Source organism: Euprymna scolopes, chromosome 25 (assembly GCF_053919585.1).
Source record: "Euprymna scolopes isolate OS-2025 chromosome 25, ASM5391958v1, whole genome shotgun sequence".
NCBI classification, from domain to species: Eukaryota; Metazoa; Mollusca; class Cephalopoda; order Sepiida; family Sepiolidae; genus Euprymna; species Euprymna scolopes.
In genome coordinates, this window is record NC_136506.1 from 25,684,292 (window position 1) to 25,710,585 (window position 26,294).

At 32.9% G+C, this 26,294-nt stretch overlaps 1 protein-coding gene across 1 annotated transcript in view; it reads right to left on the bottom strand.

Moving 5' to 3' along the window:
* Positions 1-26,294, bottom strand: part of LOC145247298 (mutS protein homolog 4-like) — a 150,557-nt gene that overhangs the window by 58,043 nt on the left and 66,220 nt on the right. The window contains exons 11-13 of the mRNA XM_080108920.1: positions 25,957-26,076; positions 16,585-16,597; positions 11,516-11,569 (exon numbers count right to left, since the gene is read on the bottom strand). Coding sequence (XP_079965046.1) covers positions 11,516-11,569; positions 16,585-16,597; positions 25,957-26,076 — 187 coding nt within the window. The remainder of the gene's footprint in view (positions 1-11,515; positions 11,570-16,584; positions 16,598-25,956; positions 26,077-26,294) is intronic.

A 26,294-nucleotide genomic window follows, 5' to 3' on the forward strand; every position in this document is an offset into this window, starting at 1 on the left:
GCCATGACATCAAAACATCATGTCAACAAACGGGGATCTAAATGTTTTCACTGTGGAAAAAATGGACATATTAAACGTGACTGCCGTTTACTTGAAACAAAGAATGTTAAGTCGAACCCTCCAAGAAAGAAAGTTTTCTTTACTAAGAAAATACAGGACAACTCCAGTGACTCTGGTGAGGGTGAGTGTATTGGACTTCTTACACATCATGCATTATTGTCTAATGGAAAAAGGAGTGACTGGATTGTGGACTCTGGAGCCACATGTCATATGTGTAGTGATATTGAAAAATTTTCTAACTTTCGAAAATTGGATGTAGCTGAGGAAATAACCCTTGGTGATGGATTCTCAGTTGAGGCAATAGGAACAGGAACAACAGAGCTAAAAGTGGGTGTACCGGACGGGAAACACCAGAAATGCAGGTTGTATGAGACCTTATATGTTCCTAAATTGTCCTACAATCTTTTGAGTGTGTCCAGAGCCACTAAATCTGGAAAAAACTGTATCTTCAGTGACTCAAATTGTCAATTTTTAGATAACAAGCAAAAGGTGGTGGCTACAGGTTCCAAAATTGGGAACCTTTATTATTTAAACTGTTCTGATATAAATGAATCAACCCATGCAGTAAACTCCTGTTTAGATGGTAACACAAAGGAGATTTGGCATAGACGCTTTGGCCACCTTGGAGAAAAGAACTTGCAAAAACTAGTAAAGGACCAACTAGTTATTGGCCTTGACTACAATATAAACAAGGAAATTAAGTTTTGTGAGCCTTGCTTGGATGGAAAACATCATCGTTCATCGTTTCCAAAATCTGGAGGAAAGCAAGCAACTCAGCTTCTTGAAATTGTGCTTAGCGATGTTTGTGGAAGGATAGAGGCAAAATCGCTTGGTGGTGCCGAATATTTTGTCACGTTTATTGATGACAAATCCATTATATGTGCTCAAAAACAAACGAGATGTCCCCCAAAAATTCAGTGAATGGAAAACTATGGTGGAAAAGTTCACTGGTAAAAAAAATTTAAAGGTTTTACGAATCGACAATGGAGGAGAGTATACTTCAAAAGAATTTGAAAACTACCTGAAGGAGGGGATTACGCACGAGTATACTGTTCCAAAAACGCCAGAACAAAATGGTGTTGCAGAGAGGATGAACCGAACATTGGTGGAGATGGTTCGATCAATGCTATCGGATTCTAAGCTGCCTAAGAAATTTTGGGCTGAGGCATTATCAACAGCTTCGTATATTAGAAATCGGAGCCCAACAAATGCAGTAGAAGGTATGACACCATATGAAGTGCTGAAGGGACGTAAGCCTAATGTGAAACACCTACGCATTTTTGGATGTGATGCTTTTGTCCATGTACCGAAGGATGAAAGATTCAAAATGGACTCAAAAGCAAAGAAGTGCAAATTCCTTGGTTACGGGATTGGTATAAAAGGGTATCAACTCTTTGATACCAGAAAATCCAGAGTGTTCCATAGCAGAGATGTCATCTTCAATGAATCAGGTTCAATAGCTGAACAGGAGAAAGAAGAAATTGTAAATCCATCTCTGGTAGAAATTGGACACCAAGATAGCTCCGATGATGAAGACAACCCACAAGAGCTAACAGGACCCCAAAGATCATCAAGGCTAAAGAAAACCCCAGATCCGTATGGCGAATGGGTTTACATGGCTCATAACTTAAATGACCCATTGACCATGAAGGAAGCACTTTCTGGTCCTGAAAAGAATAAATGGTTGAAGGCAATGAATAACGAAATTTCTTCCTTACATTCTAATACAGACGGAATTGCCCAGTGGACGAAAAACTATTGGTAGCAAGTGGGTGTTCAAGCGAAAATACGATGCTGATGGTAATATGGAACACTATAAAGCTCGACTTGTAGCTCAAGGTTTTCTTCAGAAGCAAGGAATCGATTATGACGAGACTTTCTGCCCAGTTGTGAGATTTGAATCGGTGTGAACAGTTATTGCACTAGCAGCACAGCATGATCTGAAGCTGCATCAATTGGACATAGCCACTGCTTTCCTGAATGGAGAGCTGAAGGAGGAAATCTACATGAGGCAGCCAGAGGGTTTCAAAGTTAAAGGCAAGGAACATCTTGTCTGTAAATTGAAGCGAAGTATTTATGGCTTGAAGCAGTCCCCAAGATGTTGGAATGATGCACTGCATGGTCAGCTGAAGAAGATGGACTTCCAACAGTTGGAAAGTGATCCTTGCATCTACATAAAATCTTCAGGAGGAGACATTTTCATAACAGCTGTTTATGTTGATGACATCATTGTGGCATGTAAATCCACAACTCTTACGAAGATTTCATGAAAGCGATATCAAAGATTTTCAAAATAAAAGATTTGGGAAAACTACACCATTTTTGGGGTGTGAAGATTATTTATCCCGAAGCAGGAAAAATATGGATTGGACAGCCTACATACACAGCAGATGTCTTGAGAAAGTTCCAGATGGAGAATTCCAAACCTGTGTCTACTCCAATTGATCCCGGAACAAAATTGACGAAGGCAACGGAAACAAGTAAACTGGTCAACAAAGAGTTGTATCAGTCTGCAGTTGGGAGCCTATTGTACCTGTCGACAAGGACACGACCGGATATTGCTCATGCCGTTGGAAATGTTTCGAGATTCTGCTCTCAACCTACAATGGAACACTGGAAGGCTGTGAAACATATCCTTCAGTACTTAAACGGTACACAAGGATATGGTTTACTTTATGACAAGAAGAAAGCCACCAATCTCCTGGGGTACTCCGATGCTGACTGGGCTGGTAATTTGGATGATCGCAGATCAACATCTGGATATGTTTTTAAGCTGAGTGGTGCGGCAGTCAGCTGGAGAAGCAAAAGGCAAACCTGTGTTGCTCTATCAACAGCTGAAGCTGAGTACATGGCATTGGCAAGTATAGCACAGGAGGCTGTTTGGATGCAGAATCTTCAAAGTGCTTTGCTAGGATCTCCAGTAACACCAACCCTTATATATGAGGACAACCAGTCAACCATATGTATGGCAAGGAGTCCACAGTATCATGGAAGGGCCAAACATGTGGACATAAAGTTCCACTATGTTCGAGAACTGGTCGAGCGGGAAACTGTTAAGCTCGAATACTGTCCAAGTAAAGAGATGGTAGCCGACCTGCTAACTAAAGGACTTGGAAGCACACAGTTTCTAAGGCTCAGGGAACTTTTGGGACTCCATAAACTATAATGCAGACTGTCAGCAATTGAGGAGGAGTGTTGATATATATTCAATTGCTATAGGGTTATCTGCCCCTTTCCAAAACCCTTTTACTGTGGGGATTCTCTTCCCTTTTATTGTAACTCTTCGGTTCTCTATGTTGTAAATAAAATACACACACATTGTGTGCGTCTTAGTATTTCGTCAAACAAAATGTGTTCATAGTAATTTTTATAACCTTTCTGAATGTCGCAGGCTCCGGTAATGAGGTATGTGCCCCCACATTTTTATTAAGTGACTTCCACTCATTTTCAACATTAGTTTAATCACATCATTTTTATTAGGAATGTTTGCAACATATACATAATCATTATAATAAATACCTGATTATATCAGTGAAAGCAATGCCAACAAAACAGAAACAAATCAAAATATTGCAACTTGCTGAAAATGAAAAATAAAACAAAGCTCTTACCATTAAGCTTTATCTGAAAAGTATAATGAATAACAATGTCAATGTTTTATAGGCAGACACATTTAAAGGTGAACGTCAAGATTCACGTATGGGAGAGATTCATTAAAACTTGTGTATATGCGATAATAATTGTTTTTAAGATTAATATAATTGAAGTTTGGAAGTCACAATCAAATATTTATGTAATAACACGAAAAAAAATGCATTTTAATATGTTTTTGTGTCATGATAATTATATACTAGCGGGGTACTCTGCATTGCCCAGTTGTGGAGAGGTGGTGTAGTAAGGAAACCCGGTAGGCATCCTGGGTGGAGAGAGTTGTTAAAAAAAAAATGGTAGTAGCGGAGGGTGGAGAACTATGGGGAGAATCAAAACAACAGCCCATGGTGGAGAGAGGTGTTTAAAAAAAAAATTGCGGGGGTTCCCGGCATTGCCCGGGTGTGTGGAGATTAAGGGTAACAAAAAAAAGCAAAAAAAAAAAAAAGTGGTAGCAGGTAGGCAGGCTTGAACCCGCAATGCGGAGGATGAAAAGAAAGTAAAAAAAAGTAACGTCTTAGTTGATGTCTCTGTCACGTGAGCGGAAGTGGAGAGCGTTGAAATTAAAATAGTCAATCGAAAGGAGACGATGGCTTTTCAAAAATGTTAATGCAGAAAACGACCCCTCCTTGTACAAAACTGCCAAGTTGATGATGAAGGAATGAATGTTTTTGGCCAATTTTTCGATAGTTGTCGTCCCAAGGGTCGTGCTTCAAAACGATACCAAAATGGTCAGGACCCGTCGCCTGTATCGAAAGTTTTTCAATACATACAAACACGCAAATGCACATTTTGCCCTTAACATATATATAGATGTTTTTATCTCATGAAAAGATGCATTCTTTAATGTTTATATACATTCATTATTTTTTCTTTTGCAATTGTTTTAACAACAAAAGTTTGATTTTTTTTAACACACGCACACAAACACACAAATGTCTGGACTATAATAAGAACCTGTAGCGATGCATGCTTTTTTGTTTATATTCTCAATATTTGTGGATACACTATATTTTGAGACTTGTTAATGTTTATAGTAAACCTCCAGCGAATTGTGAAGTGCAAGACACGGACACAAGACAGTAATGACCTAAGCATGAAACAACATTGACGCTGTGCGAATTAATATGCATCTTAGTGACGTTATATTGTAATTTTAGTAACAGTTTGTTTTTTGGGTATTTTTTTTTACATAGGCATCACCACTTATCAAGGCCTAGAGGCCACTCGAGGATAGGGGGTTAAATAGTGTATAGTAGTCAACTGGACAATACAGTAATAGTTAGTAATGGAAATTCGGTAAATTTGTTGACTTAAGTGGAACAGCTCATCAAGAACTTCTTTGCGTTAGACTTGAAACAACCATATTGTAGTCAGCTGGAAAGCAAGAAAACGGAAGCCAGTTCCACAGGTGTGCAGTTTTAAGAAAGAAGCTTTTTTCATGGAATCTACATTTAGGTTTAGGCACAGATAAAGAGTGGGGGGAATTATTGATAATGTTTTCAGATAGACAGGCATTTCTCGTGAAAGTTTGGCGAGGGAGGATCATAGATTGGAGCTCAGACAAACGCTTGCCATGAAAATAACGATTCCAGAATGAGAATTATCAGAGCTCAGCCAATCAGAATGGACAGAATTTGACAAGGGAGCCATTATTATTTATGAATCAGAAACTGTGAAGATTATGTTAGTCCTATGTTTTTAATAGCCAGCTACAGGCGGTGAAAGCATAGAATCTGTGGAAAGTGAAAAATTCATTCCAGTAACAACTGGGGGTAGTGGTAGGACTAGATATTTAGAAAAATAGTGACTTCTTCCTCTAAAGATGTTGAAGTTGTGATAGTGTTGCTTGTAGGATGCAATGCAGCAGAAAGCTACATAATATAGTGGCTATTAGCCTTGATGTATTGAATTTATATGTGGTATCTGTTGTTGCAAACCTACAATATTTTGGTCCAGAGGGAAATTTCTGCAATCATTTTACTATATAGGCGATTTGTATGTGTATATTTTTATATATTTGTATGTGTATATTCAAATATATTTGTATGTGTATATTCAAATATATTTGTATGTGTATTTTTTACATATTTGTATGTGATATTTTTATGTATTTGTATGTGTATATTTTTATGTATTTGTATGAGTATATTTTTATGCATTTGGACGTGTATATTTTTACATATTTGTATGTGTATATTCTTATGCCTGTCAAACTAACCTTTTCTGCCCCTGCTAACTCACTGATGGGAAATGAAAATATATTTATATAGCTTTCTATTTCTAAAACTACCTATATAGCATTTAATCTGGGATTCCCAATAGTACATCTGCATTAGTATATTTTTATATGTTTGTATGTGTGTATTTTTAGATATTTGTATGTGTATATTTTTACATATTTGTACATGTATATTTACATTTAAGATCACTTGAATTTAGTTTAATGCAAAGTGTGTAAGAACGGAGTGGAAGCTGTACATTAAAATTCATACCTCCAATTTTTTTAATTCAAATATTTTAGATTTGCGTGAAATTTTTGTCATAGACACCAATTAAACAAGGTTCTCTGAATTTCCATATATTCTTAAAATTTGTTAAAGACTAAAATGTTAGACATTATAAAAGAACTGAAGTTAGAATAAGGTTTCTAGATGAGGAATTAGCACAGCAACATTTTCTCAGCTCCCTGCACAAGTTTCCCTAAAGTGACTGAATAAAACCAAATGATTTCAGCTATATCATATATGCAAGTTCACAGTATTATGAAAACTACAAAACTAAAGCATTTTTATGTTTTCCACAAAAAAAATCAAAGCACATATTTTATTACTTTTCTAAAATAATTTATTTAAAATACACAATACCAAAAACATTTTATTATATTATCTGCAAAAAAAAAGAAAAATTCAACCACATTTTTTAATAATTATAAAAGAAATTATTTAAAATAAAATTTACTACAAAACTTTTCTTGATTATCTTTTAACAACTACTTGATTACTTACTTTTAACCAAAACAGGAAGTCTTTTAAGATTAAGAACCAAATCTGACCAAACATTGTTTACTGCATATTTTGAGTTGGATGTTCTTCTGGTTTGACATAATAAGATGTATAGCGATCTTGAAATCAAACAGGCCAGGAATAAATTAATTAAAGTGAACTAGTTTTTTTTGTTTGTTTTTTTAATTTTAACATTCATTTATTAATTAAATTAATTAATAAATACTTAAGAGTTCATTAAGATTGGATAATGCTCTGAGTTTTGATGTTTTTATTTTTCAATTCATTTTTGGCTAAAAGCCAAATCAATTTAACTTTCATTGCCTGGCATTAACACTAAGAATTCAAAGAACTTTTCTACTCTTTATTTTCAGAATTAAATCCGATTTACAATAAAAGATTGTCTCCCTTTTATAGCACGTAGGTTCAAGGGAACTAACTCGTGTTAATCTTCTTTATATAACTTAGGTATGTAGTGTGTTTATACATTGCTAATAAAGGATTCACTCCTAAACTAATTAATTATAATTTTTAAAAGTTATATATATTGGCTTAGAATGAGTGCTCTTGCCGAATTGATAGTTAATATGGCTAAATTGTCGTTCATTTTTGCATTAAATACTACTCTTTGTTAATCCCTTACTATGCATCACACAAATACTACAATAGTTAGTTCAGTGCACCTTATCATAAAAAGGTTCATACCAAATTCCAGCCACAAAAAATCAAACAGACAGACAGACAAAGAGAATTATAATATAGATGAAATAAATATGGTGTGTTTCTTAAAATGATTAGGATTCAATTTACCAAGTCGGCAGTGGTGAAGTTCAACGTATTCTTGCATTTGTTGACTTTAATAAAAAATCCGGGTAACATTTCTGCCGTGTATTTTTGTTTGCCACCACAAAAAAGTTGGATGAAGAATCCTCTCGTTGAGTTATAACCGGTCTTCAATGGCAGCTGGCATTTGATAGACAGTTGCTTTATCAGTTCTGCAATTGAGTCCAAGAAATATGGAAATATTACAAACAAGAATGGGTATTCTTAAAATAAGTGCGTTCAAAATGTGTCTTTAACGATGAAAATGTATTTTAGAACTGAAGTGCAACAGAACAAGTAATAGAAAGTAGTGAAATGTAGAAATGGAACACTGTGGCAATGAAAGTTGCCGAAAAACTGTGCCGATGAAATTTACCAAAATTTACCAAATCACAGCAGCCAGCGTTATTTAAAAAAACATTTGCTATCTTTCGTTGATTATTAAAAAAAAAAATTAAATATTTATCTTGATTTAACAAAAAAAAAAATCTTAAAAAATTTTTTAAAAAACGTATAAAAAAGGTTTTTTAATTATTCTTATTGTTTTCAGTTGTTTGTTCTTCAAAAAGTAAATATTTATTCACAGAACTTACTTTACGATGAATGTTCTTTATTTGAATTTTAATTTTCTTATAGTTTTGTAAAAATTGTCCAATAATTATTCATTGTATTTTCTTATTAAAAAAACAAAAAGAATATCATTTTCATTTTTCAATCATGAATTATCTTCATAATAATAGATAATATATTTTCCATTGAAAGACTGGCCAGCGTTTGCACAAAAAAAAGCACAAACTTTTATCTCAGCAACTGGCATTTTACATAAACTGCCTGGAAAATTCTTACGACAGCATGGTCCTTATTCTGCATAAGTACCAAAAAATCTAAGAATTTTATTTCAACTTATTAGTATTACTGTCATAAATATTAGCCTCAATTTTTAAAAACGCCCAGATATTTCATTCTAAATGAATGACAGTGGAAATATTAGTTCAAATTACTTACAGTCAAAATATAATTAAAATGACAGTCAAAATGTAAGTTCAGCTAACGGTCAAAATATTAGATACCTACAAAAATATTATTCCAAAGGATTGATAGTCAAAATATTAGTCAAAATGATTGACAGTCAAAATATTAGTCAAAATGATTGACAGTAAAAATATTAGTCAAAATGACAAGCAAAATATGAATTCAAAATATTAGATTCCTAACAAAATTATTATTCCAAAGGATTGACAGTCAAAATATTAAACAAGATGATTGACAGTAAAAATATCAGTCCAAATGACAATCAAAATATGAATTCAAAATATTAGATTCCTAACAAAATTATTATTCCAAAGGATTGACAGTCAAAATATTAAACAAAATGATTGACAGTAAAAATATCAGTCCAAATGACAATCAAAATATGAATTCAAAATATTAGATTCCTAACAAAATTATTATTCCAAAGGATTGACAGTCAAAATATTAAACAAAATGATTGACAGTAAAAATATCAGTCCAAATGACAATCAAAATATGAATTCAAAATATTAGATTCCTAACAAAATTATTATTCCAAAGGATTGACAGTCAAAATATTAAACAAAATGATTGACAGTAAAAATATCAGTCCAAATGACAATCAAAATATGAATTCAAAATATTAGATTCCTAACAAAATTATTATTCCAAAGGATTGACAGTCAAAATATTAAACAAAATGATTGACAGTAAAAATATCAGTCCAAATGACAATCAAAATATGAATTCAAAATATTAGATTCCTAACAAAATTATTATTCCAAAGGATTGACAGTCAAAATATTAAACAAAATGATTGACAGTAAAAATATCAGTCCAAATGACAATCAAAATATGAATTCAAAATATTAGATTCCTAACAAAATTATTATTCCAAAGGATTGACAGTCAAAATATTAAACAAAATGATTGACAGTAAAAATATCAGTCCAAATGACAATCAAAATATGAATTCAAAATATTAGATTCCTAACAAAATTATTATTCCAAAGGATTGACAGTCAAAATATTAAACAAAATGATTGACAGTAAAAATATCAGTCCAAATGACAATCAAAATATGAATTCAAAATATTAGATTCCTAACAAAATTATTATTCCAAAGGATTGACAGTCAAAATATTAAACAAAAATATTGACAGTAAAAATATCAGTCCAAATGACAATCAAAATATGAATTCAAAATATTAGAGGGAATAAACAGCACTAACTTAAGAAAATTAGTTAATGTTTTGAAATACTTTGATATCATTAATGATTTCCCCCACTCTATATCTGTGCCTAAATCAAAACGCGGATTCCATGAACAAAGCTTCTTTCTTAGAACTGCACGCCTGTGGAACTCTGTTCCGTCTGCCTGCTTCCCTCCGGACTACAATTTGGATGTCTTCAAGTCCAATGTTAACAAATTCCTAATGAACCGCCCCCTTAAGTAAACACATCAGCAAATCTCCTTACTAACTTAATGTACTTGCAATAACCCTTATCCCTGAGTGGCTTCCGGGCCTTGATAAGTGGTGATCACTGTGTAAAAAAAAAAAAAAAAAAAAAATTATACTTTAATAAATAAAATTTCACTTTCAAAATTGTTTTCTGAATTTTTAAAGTTATAATTTGTATTATTTGTGTGATTCAGACTACTATTCTCATCATGAATGTCATTTTCACAATGTTTCAGCCGATGTAACCTCTGACCTTCTTCAGATGTCTCTTGCCATAGCATAACAGATAAAGTAGTTAGTAAAATTCAGCTGTAAATGACATTCTTTTGGAAGTTGAAGGTTCAAACCTCAATGTAGGTGATACTAAGAATACAATTGTGAATTATTTAAGACGTTCAACCAGTCATGGCTGATGGAATGGAAGCATACTATGACATCAAATGGTCTCCCCACTGACAAGCCGCTGACCCCAGATGTTGCCTGCTGTAGATTTCTCCTTCATTTTCATCTTCCATCATTCTAGTTCTGGCCATGTCATCGCCGTCTTTTTTACACGGCAACCATTGATGGGAGCACGGGTTCACCAGTAAAAAAAAAATAAAACAAAACATAAGAAAAACACAGATGCTGATTCTTCCACATATATATCAGTTGAACTCTGAATGTGTACGGCTACATGCTAAGGTTTACATCTACGTCCTGCCAAGGCTGGGTTCGTCTGTTGCCATCAGTTCATCCGGATCTCCCAAAGCTTTTCCGTACCTGGCCCAAGCCATGTTCTGTTTCCAACTGAAGTCAAAGTCCAACTGAACTTCCAACCTTGACTGTCGTAAAGTTTCAACTCACGACTGTCGTAAAAAACGTATTGACTGTCGTTAAGTCCAGCTTTGTCGTTCCTATTGTTCCCCTGACTCACAGTGACTTTCCCGCTAAAATATCTACAGGCGCATTGTTCAATCCTTTGCCCATTGTTCTCTACCTAGTGGTCATTTGGTCACTCGTCACACCCTGAATTTTCACTCGTCACACCCTGAATTTAAACCTCAGCCTTGACTCCTTTGTCCCACACATCGTCCTTTGTTTAAAAAAATACTATTTCATTTGTCACCCACCCTTTCTCATTTCCTACCCCCCCCCAAAGCACTCAACGACCCTAGTCGAACATAGTGTCACAATGCTACCAGTAGTGGATTCAATAAAGGGTTCCATTCAAAATCCCATACAGATACCCATGTTTCAAGAAAGATTCTAGAGTTCAGCTAGAAACATCTGAAGAAGGTCAGTGGTTACATTGACCAAAACGTTGTGAAAATAATGCTGAAAATAAAAACAGTAGTCTAAATAATCCAAATTTCTAAATCCTATTTAAAAACAAATGATTAAAAAAATATTGGCATAGTTTTTAAAAAACTGAAACAAAAATGAAAATATAAAGACTCCTAGGCACTGCCAAGTATACATAGTTAGTTATAAATAAAATTAAATTACGAGAAAAAATGAAATTACCACCAATATCATCAATGATCTCTGTGTAAGTTCTGCGTGCAATATCCAGTAATCCTGAAACAAAACCATATATGTAAAAGTTAATTACAACAAAACAGTCTAATGTTAACATAATTTATAATCCACATCATTATTATAATAAAGCTTTTGTGTGTGTGTGTGTGTGTCTTTTAATTAAATCTCAGAATATTATTTAATATTGGCATCGCCCCGATTTTGGCTGTGGCAACCTTCTTTGGTTCAGAAATAGGATTGTTTTGATAGACATCATCTTTGAAATAATCTAATGGAAGAGATCAAGGGAGGTTAAGATCTGGTGAGTGTGAAGCTTATTCTAGATTACATCTGGAAACTATCATCAAAGTATCATCATATCACTGAACTTCAATAAAGATTGTTGAACATTCATGACTGAAACTTGGTGGACTAAAGTATATTTGGCGTTTATTTAGACTTGCACTTATAATGAAAATTTTAAGTAAAGTAAATGCAGAAAAATCTTTATGATGTACTCATTACAGAACAAAGATGGCATATTCCAAAAATCACATAACTTGATCAAGTATTTTTTTTTTTTTTTTTTTTAAGAAAATTCAATTTTATAACTTGCTTGATGCGAGAGAAACCAGTCACCATATTTGATTGGATTTGAACTTCATCCTTGGTTACCTCCCCCTCAACAACTACTCCAGAAGCAGGGCTCATCAACGACTTCTAAAAATACTTAATCGCTGAAGATCATAAAATTTGATTTTCTTGAATAAAAAAAAAGGTAATTGATCAATTTTTGTGATTTTTGGAATATGTTGTGACAAGTAGGTACACAGCGTTTCTTTATTTTTTTGTTTTCCTAAATAAGTGCAAATCTATATGAGCACCATTTATTTGAACTAAATACGATTAAATTGCAGAAAAGATTCTGAATGTTATTAACGATTTTGGGCGACATTAGCTGCATGTACTCTAATTAAAATATGAGGCTCGTTACAAAAATAAGGCCTCCTATTTTTTTAACTCAAAAACTAAAATGTTTAAGGGCTACAAAGGCAGGAGAAGTACTATTAAAATGAGCAACCTTTTGCGCTCCAGAATTTAGTTACCACCATTCTCAATGCATTTTTGCCAACCTCTTTCGATACCTCAGTCATAAAAGTCTGAAGCACGCTTTGTCACTCATACCTCTGTCGACACTGAAACTGATTAATCTATCTTCTGTGCTGACATTATCTGCATCAGCTTTGTTCAACAGGCGCCGACGAATATTGATCATTTCAATTTTTTCTGCATGGAGGAATTCAATGACGCATCTCTGCTTCTGACGCACAACTATGACAGGGGTTACTTTTGTAGAGTCTCACATCGTCAGTGTCTGAAACAGAGAGATGAAACTCAGATCATGAATGCATAAGTGGGGTCATCATAACAATGCAATTTACAAACTCCTCTGATCTATTCGGGCGGAATAAAAATAGGAGGCATTACTTTTGGAACATCCCTCGTATGTTATATTCATTATTTATTTTTTTTGTTATACTAATTAGTAAAAGTTTTTTCAAACATAATTACGTTTAAATACCTCAACGGAATGCGATCCGATAGACTTACTGCACTTATCCATGCCTCACCCATCTAGTAGCAAAATTACACCCCTTCACTGTAGAGGTTTGTACACGTTGGAAATCTTTCTACTCTATTAGGCATTTTCCTTTGGATCAGTGGCCTTTGAAATTCCTTCTCGGTTCCAATTTTTTTTTTTTTCCAACGATACGAAAATGCAGATGTTTAAATGTAATGTAAGCAAATATCTTTCTGCTCAACTCCCCACTCAGTTGCCCCTATAAATCTGCCCAATATCATAGTAGCTCCTTGCCTTTCAGAGGCAATATGGTTATCTTGGGGCTTACGAAAAGTAAAAAAAAAAAAAAAAAAAAAAAAAGGACTCATTTGTTTTTCACAGAGTTGCTTTTGACATCGGTTGAATGCAAAGATATAACCAGAAGAGTGGGGGGATTTGATGTTACTTATTTATGAAACGGACCGTTAACACGCTATATTAAACGTGATTAGATATGTTAGACATAACTAATTATACTCATTACTCATAATAAGTCCGTCAAAGAAGTTACCACCTATAAATCTGGCCCCTATCACAGTAGCTCCTTGCACTTCAGTAACAATATGTCTCGCTGAGAGCGAACAATTTTTTTAAAAATTTAGATAATAAATAAATAAATCTTTTTTGTAAAGTAAACTCAAAAAGGAAAATACCCTGCACACGAACCAAATAACTTGTGTTTTTACATTATGAACGGGATGCTGCAGCTTTCTTAAGGTCATATTCATGTGTAGTTTTATTCGTGTATGAGTCTTACAGTTGAGTTCCTTTATTTTATCTCCTTTTTTTTTTTTGTTTAAACTAATTATAAATCGTTACAACATCCCGTTGACATGAGAATGTGAAAACGTGAGAAAAAAAGAAACAAGTTATTTTCAGGTCATTTTTTTTTTTTTTAATTTCTCTCAAAACAAGTTTTGAATTTATTTATAAATACGTTCATACGACTCATGAGTGAAGGAAGGTCGCAGTGACCGAAACGTTGCTTGTCAAGTCAACAAAGTATTCTTAACAATTTACTTTCTAATTTAATAATATATATATATATATATATAAATTTATGTATTTAAATTTTATGATTTGAAAAAGTTAGTCTTCAAATACAGAATTTTTATTGTTTGAAAACAAAGAATAGAATTGAATAAATCTATTTCCTTACTCCATGAGTTTTTAATGCTTATTCATATGCTCAGAGAAAAAATATTAGCAAGTGTTTTTATTGGTTTGCACCTATTCTTTGTTTTCAAACCATAAAAAATTCGTTTTTTATCTGTTCTTCCCAGGAAACACATATGCATACACACAAATCCTAAAGCAGCCAACTTCTACACCACTTTACTTTCTAATTTAATAATAAATATATATATATATATATATATATATATATATATATAAATTTATGTATTTAAATTTTATGATTTGAAAAAGTTAGTCTTCAAATACAGAATTTTTATTTATTTTAACCCTAACCCTTCCCAGGAAACACACATATGCTAAAGCATTCTACACCATTTTACTTCCTAATTTAATAATATATATATATATATATATATATATATATATATATATATATATATATATATATATATATATATATATATATAACTACTTAATTTACTCACATAAAATTAATATACGAAAGTATAAATTTATGCGTAAACTTTAAGTATTTACTTAAAAAGTGCTCAATACATAGGTAGAGCTAGTTAGTAAATTATAAAATATATATGGCGATTAAGCTACACTGAATATTCCACGTTTCATCCACTCTAGGGCTCTTCAGGCTTATGCGCTGAAGAGTCCTAGAGTGGATGAAATGCGGAATATTCAGTGTAGCTTAATCGCCATATATATTTTATAACTTTATATATATATATATATATATATATATATATATATATATATATATATATATATATATATATATATATATATATATATAAATTTATGTATTTAAATTTTATAATTTGAAAATGTTAGTCTTCAAATACAGAATTTTTATTTATTTTAACCCTAACCCTTCCCAGGAAACACACATATATACACACAAATCCTAAAGCAGCCAACTTCTACACCAGAAACACTGGCCTTACCACTGCTACATCAGAGACACCTCAAACACTAACCCTTAACCCCGACAATATTTATGAATTAGTCAAACCCCTAAACATTTCACCTCCATGCTAACAATATATTTCTGGATATGTAGACCAGATTTTAACCCCCTTATTACCCAGCATCCCTAGCTATATCAAGAACACTACACATTTTCTCAACACTATCAGACAAATCGACAATCTTTTGCAAGAAAGTATTTTAGTCATCTTGGACGTATCAACTCTATACACCAACATCCTTCACGATAAGAGTGTACAAGCCCGTAAAACATTCCCCCTTCAAAAAATTTCCATAATCCTTTCCCTAAATACAAAAATAGACAAAATACAAGACATCTGCAACCTGAAATACTTTATTCAATAAAACTGCACCTACATATATGTATGAGGTGTCTTCAATAAGTTTCCACCTTTTTTTTTGTACAGGCATTTAAAAATTTAAAATAGACTCTTGAAAATTTAGTATCTTATTGCTATACATCTTATACATGACTGACCAATTTTTTATGATTTCAGGTTCAAATGAACAGCTACAGCAGGAATTGGAATACACCTTACTAAAGCCCGATTGTCACAGCTGGTGAATTTCGAAAATGCAATCTGAATGTATGGATACTTTAGAAGAATGATATCCAATAAAATTCTATTTTAGACTTGGAAAAATGTCATAGAAACACATGGAACGTTTCAAACTGTTTTTGGACTATCTTACATGAATCAAGCATCAGTTTTTAAGTGGCATAAAAGATTCAAGGAAGGCTGGGAGTTTGTGAGGAATGATGAGAGGTATGGGAAGAGTAAGGAAGTCAGAACACAAGAGTTGATTAGCCAAATAAAGAATTTCATGGATAAAGACCATCCTGTGTCTATAGAGACAATAAGTGAACAGTTTGATGTCAGTGTGGGAACTGTACACACAATTATTCATGAGGAACTGATGATGCAGAAGATTTGTGCAAATGCACCTGTCCACAACTCCATCCTTGTCACAGACTCTCTTATCAAGATAGGTATCAAGACAGTTCCTCACTCTTCTTATAGCCTCTGTGACTCTTGGTTATACCCTAAGCTCAAGGAAAACGTAAACAAACTTTATGAGATATTTATTAAGAATTTTATAAAATCCATCTTAAAAATATTAGCCGTCAGTCTAACGGGCTAAATTTTTCAGATCATGAAAAATAATTTGTTCAAGTCAGTCTGCAAAGGGCACAAACTCGTTTCCAGACTTTCAATCAGAAGAAATTTGAAAAACTTAAACTTATCCAAAAAGTGAACATTAAGTTTTGAAATATATTTTAACAATTAAATTTTAGTTAAAATTTGTGTTTACTTACCATTAATGTTGGGCTGTAACAAACAGAAAAAAAAAACAATAATATATTTCATTAAACAATTTTAAAACATAACATTATTTTGAATTTTATGTTATAATTAATTAACATTAAAACAGAACATATAATGTTATACAATATATATATATATATATATATATATATATATAGTAAGTTATGAAAATATATATGGCAATTAAGCTACACAGAATATTCCGCGTTTCATTCTCGTGAGTAGTTTGTCAGGCTTATGCGAAAAGTTGTGGTTGTCGCGCATTTATATATAAGCACATGGTATTCAGTTTTTTTGTTAGCCAATCAGCTTTCTAGTTGCCACCGCACCCAACTAGCTCTACCTATGTACTGAGCACTGTTGAAGTAAATACTGAGAACTGTATGCATAAAATTATATCTCTTCGTATATTAATTTATGTGATTAAATGAAGTAATCGTATATATATATATATATATATATATTAAGTAATGTGATTTATAATTTAAAAGTTTTAAAATTTTTAAAATTTAAAAATCAAAATTTAATTAAATTAAAAATCAGTTTCATAAGAAGGAACAACAACAAAGTCAATTATTTGTATGATCGTTTCGGAAATCCGTGCTTTTTATTTGTGGTATACATGAAGTCACGTAGAATAATTATACATAGTTTTTTTGGTAAGCACGGTCTCCTCATCAGCAAATTTAGGAGGATTTCTATTGAATTGAAAAGACACCAAAAATAAACCTAGCATTAAAAGTAAGGCAGATGAATCTGAAAAATTGAAGTAAAAGGTTTGGATATAAAATTTATAAGAGAATTAATAAGAAAATTGGCATAGGTTAGAGATAGAAATGAGTAGAAAAAAAATATATATTTTTGAATTTACATAATAAATTTGATTTAAAAATATATAGATATATAATTACCTTTTGGTTTTTCTTTTTTTGAAATCAGGAACTGTATTTAAAGTAGTCATTTAGATGTTTGCTATAGCTTTTTATTTTATTGAATGATGAATTTTAAAAGGGCGACGCTCGTGCAGTAAATTGTTTCCGTTAGTGTATTTTGATTTAGAGACGCTACAGTTAATATCTATAGAGAGAGAGTTTTTTTTTTTTTTTTTTTTTTTTTTTTTTTTTTTAAAATAGCAATATTTCTTTCAACTCAAAATGGCAAATAATTGAGACTTGCAAACCATATAAACCAGGAGATAAATTTTGTACATTATGTACAAAAGAAACCCTAAAAATTTTAAAATATGAAGATATAAAAAGCACAACCAAACTAGTAAATTCAAGACACGAGCTTCTATCGTGTAATCATAAACGTTGGTTTAAATTTAATAAATATAAACCACCTTAAATCATTAAAAATTACTCATTAATAAAAATAGATTTTTTTTTTTTTTTTTTTTTTTTTTTAATAAATTAAGTTAAACCAATTACCGCCCTTAGACTCGTAAATCAAATAATAAATAAAGCCATGACAATTATCTCCCCTTAAAAACTTGCAAAAAAAAAAAAAAAAAAAAAAAAAAAACTTTCTCTCTATAGATATTAACTGTAGCGTCTCTAAATCAAAATACGCTAACGGAAACAATTTACTGCACGAGCGTCGCCCTTTTAAAATTCATCATTCAATAAAATAAAAAGCTATAGCAAACATCTAAATGACTACTTTAAATACAGTTCCTGATTTCAAAAAAAGAAAAACCAAAAGGTAATTATATATCTATATATTTTTAAATCAAATTTATTATGTAAATTCAAAAATATATATATTTTTTCTACTCATTTCTATCTCTAACCTATACCAATTTTCTTATTAATTTTCTTATAAATTTTATATCCAAACCTTTTACTTCAATTTTTCAGATTCATCTGCCTTACTTTTAATGCTAGGTTTATTTTTGGTGTCTTTTCAATTCAATAGAAATCCTCCTAAATTTGCTGATGAGGAGACCGTGCTTACCAAAAAAACTATGTATAATTATTCTACGTGACTTCATGTATACCACAAATAAAAAGCACGGATTTCCGAAACGATCGTACAAATAATTGACTTTGTTGTTGTTCCTTCTTATGAAACTGATTTTTAATTTAATTAAATTTTGATTTTTAAATTTTAAAAATTTTAAAACTTTTAAATTATAAATCACATTACTTAATATTGAATTAGCTCTAGGACATTTAACTATCGAGCTTATTATATATCTAAATTACAACGAGCATTTCCTGTATTTTAATTAAACTAGTAATTTCACTATTACATTAAAATACACTTAGCTCTTTAGACTATTATTCTAATCTCCTTTAAATTATATATATATATATATATATATATATATATATATACGTATATATATATATATATATATATATATATATATATATATATATATATATATATATACAAGCAAACAAACAGTTAATAAAATATGTTAAAAAACACTTTGAAAAAGAGTTTAAAACATATTTAATCTGAAAAGAAAACACTAGATAAGTGGATAGTCCTTAATCCGTAGAGTTTCAAAGAAATACTTTCCTTTTCATCATAGGGTAGGAATTAGCAAAATGCGGGATCGGATTTTGCATACAAAAGTATTTGATGAAACAACAAGTAAGTCAAAGATCTTACTTGAGAGAATATGGTGAAGAAAAGGGCGATTTCACGTGAATGGATAGTCTGGTGAAAAATAAATAATCCAATGATGGTAAAATCCAAAAATATAACTTCAAGAAAGTTAATTGAATTTCCATTTGCACAAGTAAAATCCAAGGAAATCCCATAATTGGAAGATGGTCCAAAATAATCCAAAGGCCGAAATCCATGGAATAATTCACAAATATGTACAAGGGGAAAAATTCCAATAATATTAATAAAAGAAAAATAAGATATGCTTATCACACTGCTGCCGAGACATAAATATAAATAAGAAAGATCAGGGAAGAAGAAGAGGAAAAAAAAATTAAAGTGTGATAGAATTAAATATAAAATAGAAAAACAAATGTCAAAATGACCCAGACAGGAAATGTTAAAAGGCACAAAAAATATATATAGGGCAAAATAACATAGGTCAACTGAAATGTACAGGTTATTACTTAAGAAAATATCAGCAAGCTCTATCTCCTATTTGGTTTTATCGAGCTTTTACATCTGGCTGAGATAACTTTATAAATATTAATCTATTAATATTTATAATATACTTTAGTTTTACCATCTTGGATCATTTTGGTAAATTTAATTGTAATTTTTATTTTATATGCATATATATACATATATATATATATATATATATATATATATGAGTTTACCTATATATATAAACAGGTTAGCTTTTTTGTGTTGACAATTTATTTTGTTTTCAATCGAAATTACCACATAAAAAAAGATAATTATTATCAAGAAAGAAATCTATATAATAATACACTAAGACAGTAGAGGATGGAGCACATTAGCCACCCTTGTAGTGGGCGAATAGTACCTGCTTTTGTTAAGTAGAGGAATAAAGAGATTATAGCCGCATGCTCCTCTTAAGCAAGAAGTGAGTACACAAAATATGCCAATAATGTAATTACAACCAAAGTACATTTAAAGAAGCATTAAAAAGAAACACTAAAACAGGGTTACATATTTACATATATACAAGGATTATTTATTTATACAGAAGTATTGAATAATACAAAGTATGTTTGTGTACACGTGTGTGTGTGTGTGTGTGTGTGTGTGTGTGTGTGTGTGTGTGTGTGTGTGTGTGTGTGTGTGTCATGCATGGTTTGAGGTTGGAGTTTAGAACATGTTTTATTTTCTTTACAGATCGGTAACCCCGATCTCTACAGAGCTACCATTGTCAGAAAGTGTTGCATAACATGAATGTGCATATATAAATGCAATGCATTGACATCACCAGGGAAAAACGTCTATAAAAAAAGAGGAAGAAAACGATCATGTGAGAGACGTGGATAAGGTTCGCCATCACGTGCAAGGGCTGAGGGACTCTCAAGAAAACGATCACATGAGGGACGTCACAGCGGTAAATAGAAAATGAGGAAATTTTGTTGCTATAAAGAACAAGCAAGTTGGAGTTGTTTTCTATTCTTTGTCTTAGTCTCCCCTGCAACTGAAACTGGACACAACGTGTGTTGGTTCCTGGACAATGTTATAGCAAAGGAGGAACCTAGGAGTAGATAAAGTAAGTTTTGAGCCGTCATGGTGTGAGCTCTTCCCACACCATTTACAGGGTTCAGTGTCTCCCGAGGCTGCTGCCTGCAGCCTGACCTGTATATGCTCATTGTAGTAGGATATACACCACTGTGGAGATGGAGGATAGACTTGTTCATGGTCTCTAGGCTTACAAGCCTGTTGAATTTTTCTTCCAGTATTGTAAGCGTTGCAGCCTCCGACAGCACCTTGCTTTGATGCTCCAGGTTTGCCAGCCCTGCCACCATTTGTCCTGTTACTATATCGTTGGAGTAGCTGACTTTCCGACTGCATCCTATCCGGTTTGGAGAAGTCACTGAAAAGTCGCAGAATTTTGCGACTGATCGAAGTCATGCCATGAAGTCTGTAACTGATTTCCCCTTCTTCTGCCTTACGGAGTGGAATTCTTGCCGGTACACTTCTTTGTGTAGGCTTCTGATGGCTACGAGCTTTATGTGTCATAACAGCTGTTCTTCCGTGATGGAGTTCAGTATTTCTGCTTCTTCCTTGTCGAACAACAGCCGATTTACTTCTGGGGAACAGGCTGTTCTCAGCTCGTTTCTTAACGCTGTTAGCTTTGTCAACCCACACATCTCCTTGTATCTATTCCAGGAGTCAATGAATATCGCCCAGTCACCATCACTTGAGTTCGGTTCTATGGTAGGTCTGTCGGGTCTCCTTGTAAGTGGCTTGCTGGACTGTCCTCCGTCTGTTTGCAGGGCGATATTCTCTTGGTGTAGCTTGAGGATTCGTAGAAGTAATGTCTGCTGTGTTTGTTCATCCATATTACAACATAGTTTGTAGTAGGTTTCCTATATCAGCAACACCATATAAAGTGTCAGCAAGACGACGTATATTTGAAAGCACACCGGTTGCTGTGAATGTCTTGTTTAAGTAGCCTGCTCTCGCTTCTCATGCAAGCGGGCGAGTCTACTTCTATGGGGGCGTGACACCAAGACCACTCTGGTCTTGTAACTGGGCATCTTCAATTCGATTTCACCTCTACATACAGAAGTATTGAATAATACAAAGTGTGATTGTGTATACGTGTGTGTGTGTGTGTGTGTGTGTGTGTGTGTGTGTGTGTGTGTGTGTGTGTGTATATCATGCACGAAGTTAATTGTCCATTATGGATACGAGCTTATTGTATATATATATATGTGTATGGAGTTAGAAGTTTGTTATACGTATATATTCTTTTGCATACATGTGTCTGGATGTTTGTGCAGTAGCTTGCAAGAGTTCAATAAAATATGCACTGAATTGTTCACTGAGTATGCGAGAGTTCATAAGGTATACGATTCGTCTTACCTTAAAAACGATACACAGCTGAGACCCCCCCCCCACTTCAGCAGCACGGGGGACAAGATCAAAGTGTAGTATCTGTTCCGACAGATGCTGCAAGCAAAGACCAGCACAGACCATATGTGGGGGTAACCCCACATATCTGACCTTCGTCAATGTAGGGGCAACCCCTCATACCAACAGTTACTATCCAGCTCCCATTTCCCACCTCTCAGGAGCTGGTCCCTCCTTTCCCTCCCCCTCCCTCTCTCTCCACATTAAAAAACGGCCTTGTGCCTAATTTGCTCAGTGGGGAAGCAAATAAATCCACACAGCTGTCGAGACACGTGTGGAAAAATAACGTGCACGTGCTCACATCACAGCTCGACGAGAAAGAATGTGTATTCACATCAGTGACCCGAATGGAAAGAGGAAAAAATATAGAAAGAAGCGGAACAGGAAGTAGGACAAACACCACCTATGGAAATCACGACAAGGGCAGGTAATCGGTGTGTAATTGAAATTGTATGTGTGTGTGTGTGTGTGTGTGTGTGTGTGTGTGTGTGTGTGTGCAATCTGTGTAAACGCATATCAGATCAAAAAGGCAGGTGCTCATACATTTCCTGTTCGTAAGTACGGCATGAACTTCCACATCCACTTATTTCAATGCGATCACCTGGATTCAAAAAAGTAACAGAAAATGTACTGGGGCAGCTTTAATAAAACTTTTAACTTTATCCATTTTAAAATGAATTGTTCCCAAATTGAATTCTGTTATCTTGTTTCCAGTTTTTAAAAACTACCATAACCTTTTATTTTAACGAGCTCGTTCAATTGTCAATGATGAAAATGCAGTTCAAACGAGTAATTGAAAATGTACTGGTATCTCTAAAGTAAAAGTTTTGATTTCATCCATTTTAAAATGAATTTTTCCGAAATTGATAACTTAGGTGTGTGAAGTTTGAATCAAATCAATTACATAGCATTAGTTCCACTTATGGATGTTGGAAACCTTAACCAGGTACGTCTTGTAAGTAATTTATTGTTATAAAAAAGAGAATTAAGGAAACCAATGCCAACAACAAAATCAAGCTGGTACCAAACAAGTTGTATCATGCTGATCTATACAAATTCATTTTTATTCAAGTACAGCATATCAAGCCTTTTTGGAGTTATATTTGAGTTATGCCAAATATGGTTATTTTGGCAAAAGTTTTTATGCTTCAAGTTTTTTATATCATCAAATATTTATTCAGGATGTTTGGTTTGGCTGTTTTGTTTCACAGCATGTCAACTCTTTTTTTTTTTCATTTTCATAGGGGTCACCATTTATCAAAGTCTGGAGGCCACTCGAGGATGAGGTTTAAAGAGTGTACAGTAGCCAATGGGATAATATCATAGTAATTGTTAGTAGTGGAAATTTGGTAAATTGGGTTACTTAAGGAGACGGTTCATCAAGACTTTGTTTACATTGGACTTGAAGACAACCAATTGTAGTCAGATGGAAAACAGGCAAACGGAAGAGAGTGCCACAAGCGTGCAGTTCTAAGAAAGAAGCTTTGTTCATGGAATCTACAATTTGGTTTAGGCATAGATAAAGAGTGGGGAAAATTATTGACAATGGTTTCAGCTAGATGAATGTTTTTTCATGGAAGTTTGGTGAAGAAGGACCAGAGATTGAAGCTCAGACGAGCACTTGCCATGGAAATAATGATAAAGCGGAGACAAGCTTGCAACGTTTTTTCTGTGGGAAAGAGGTTGCAGGGAAGAGAAAAGGGCATCCTCTATTAAGCATTTTTTGGGTCATTTAATTCTCAATCTGGTTATTTTGACAACAGTTTTTATGCTTCAAGTTCTGTATATCTTCTTTAAATATTTAATCATGGTGTTTGGTTTGGCTGTTTTGTTTTTTTTACAGTATATCAACCTTTTTGAGTTATTTAATGTCAAATCTGGTCATTTTAATAACGGTTTTTATGTTTCAAAGTTCTTTCTATCTTTAAATATTTATTCATGGTGTTCGAAGGAAAATTGTTGTTTTTGTTTTTGGTTTTGCATTATTTGGATTCATCGAACTACTGTTCACATATTGAGCATTATTTTCACAATGTTAACCTCCGATCATTTTAAAAGGTCTCTTGGCAAACTCGGCGATGTTTCGAACTATTATAAATAATAACTAATATATACAGTAAAAAGTAATATATATATATATATATATATATATATATATATATATATATATATATAGTGTTATAATGGAATAATTCCAGGAGGAAATCCGGGTATGAGAGCTCAATGTGGTAAACAGAGCAATAACATAAAAATATAACACGGAAATTACATAATTTTCGATGCATTATGTAATTTCTGTGTTATCTTTATATATATATATATATATATATATATATATATATATATATATATATATATATATATATATATATGTATATGTATATGTATATATATTTGTTTTTGGTTTTGCAAAATGTGAGTTTTGCAAAGGGTACGATAAAAAACCCACATCACTGTTTGGTACATTTAAGTCAGGAAGCTAATGTTTTCAGACAGCCTGATCTAATAGCACCAGCTCGACAAAAGGAATTTAAAAAATGTGGAAAAGCGAAACAATAAATTTAACTTATTTAGTCTTCTTATTTTTTGAGCTTACTTATTTAGTAAATAGATCTCAGCCATCAGCTCGGCTGACATATCTACCAATCCAAAGTTTGGCACCCTTACAAGCATAAGGGAGGAGGTAGCAAACATATATAATCCCTAAACATGTGCTGTACTCGGCAACATTCCAAGTTGCCAGTAACTTCGTTTGGCCCTCATAACTATTATCTAATATACCCAATATCAAGATTAAAACACTTGATGTGGTGCTCACAACTTCCCAGACATTTATACTTGCATACAAGTCAAAGAGAAAGGCGAGCAGAGATATCAGGAGAGTGGCCCAGGTATCCAAATAGGGTGGGGGGAAGCACCAAATCATAATCAAAGTATTTCCCTTTCTAATAATATCTTTCAGTACTAGGACTTATACAGTATACAATCAGGGAGTTGAACCCTAGCATCACCAGATTTCTACATGTGACTGGCCCAAAAAAATTTTCATAAATATTAGAAATAGCAAACAAATAAAATACATAACATAAATAATAAAAAAAAAATCTATTATATAAAAAGTAAATAAAGTGGTTGACTATAGTCGAAGGCGACCCAAAGGCAATCCTTTCATAAGCTATTACACTGAAGGAAGGGCGTCAATTTTTTTTCAGGACTACTCCACTTACCCTTGATCCTGACCTTGTACTGTTGAGTGTTTATCTAAGGGGTTAACAAGTATCATTATTTTTGTTTCACTCATATAACTCGACCATGAATTGAACCCAGCTTCCCAGCCCGTTATATCATATAAAGGAAGGTGTAATTTAATGTGCACCTGTGTGTCTGGCAAAAAGTCAGAAACTACACAAGATACTCTTATACAACTTACATCAACTGATTCATCATGACCCCAATCTTGTTATGGTAAAGAAAAAAAATTGTAATCTTTGTTCGTTTGTAGTCACCAGGGATGAAATTAGTGTATGAGGGTTAAACAGAATACTTTTTTTTAATTATTATTAGTAGTTAATTCCAAACCAACACTGAAACTAGGTCAAACAGTCAGTCAGCTAGCTTTCTTTTACTGTTTAACTCTCTTTCAAAGCAGTTGCCAAAGTTAGTTAGATAGAGAGCGAAAGAGAGATTCTAGTCTGGATTTGAAGTGATAGGCTAAGAAACTGACATTATTGTCTTGTGGGTCTAATAGGATTTTTTCAACGTCATTTCTTCTTAGATATTTTCCGTTAATTCTTATGAATCCTTTTCATCAAACTTACCTTGACGGCAAAGCATTTCTGAGTGCGCATATTCAAAAACCCTCTGAGATATTTAGTGTCCTGATGTATAATGCTATCGATTTTAGCTTTCATGATGCCAATTCTTGGATCTTCAAGAGCCTGAAAATATAAAGAATAGTAATATATTTCGTTTCGTTTATTGGGAGCGTATTAGCTTTACCTAATATGGCCCATTTCAATTTGAAATAAGTATTCAATCTCATCAGTTTTATAATATACATGGCCAGATAAGTTGAGGTAGCTTTTGTTTCTGAATTAGACTTAGACTAAATCTCCAAATAGTGGACTAAAGAAAACACATGTAGGTTAGATTATGT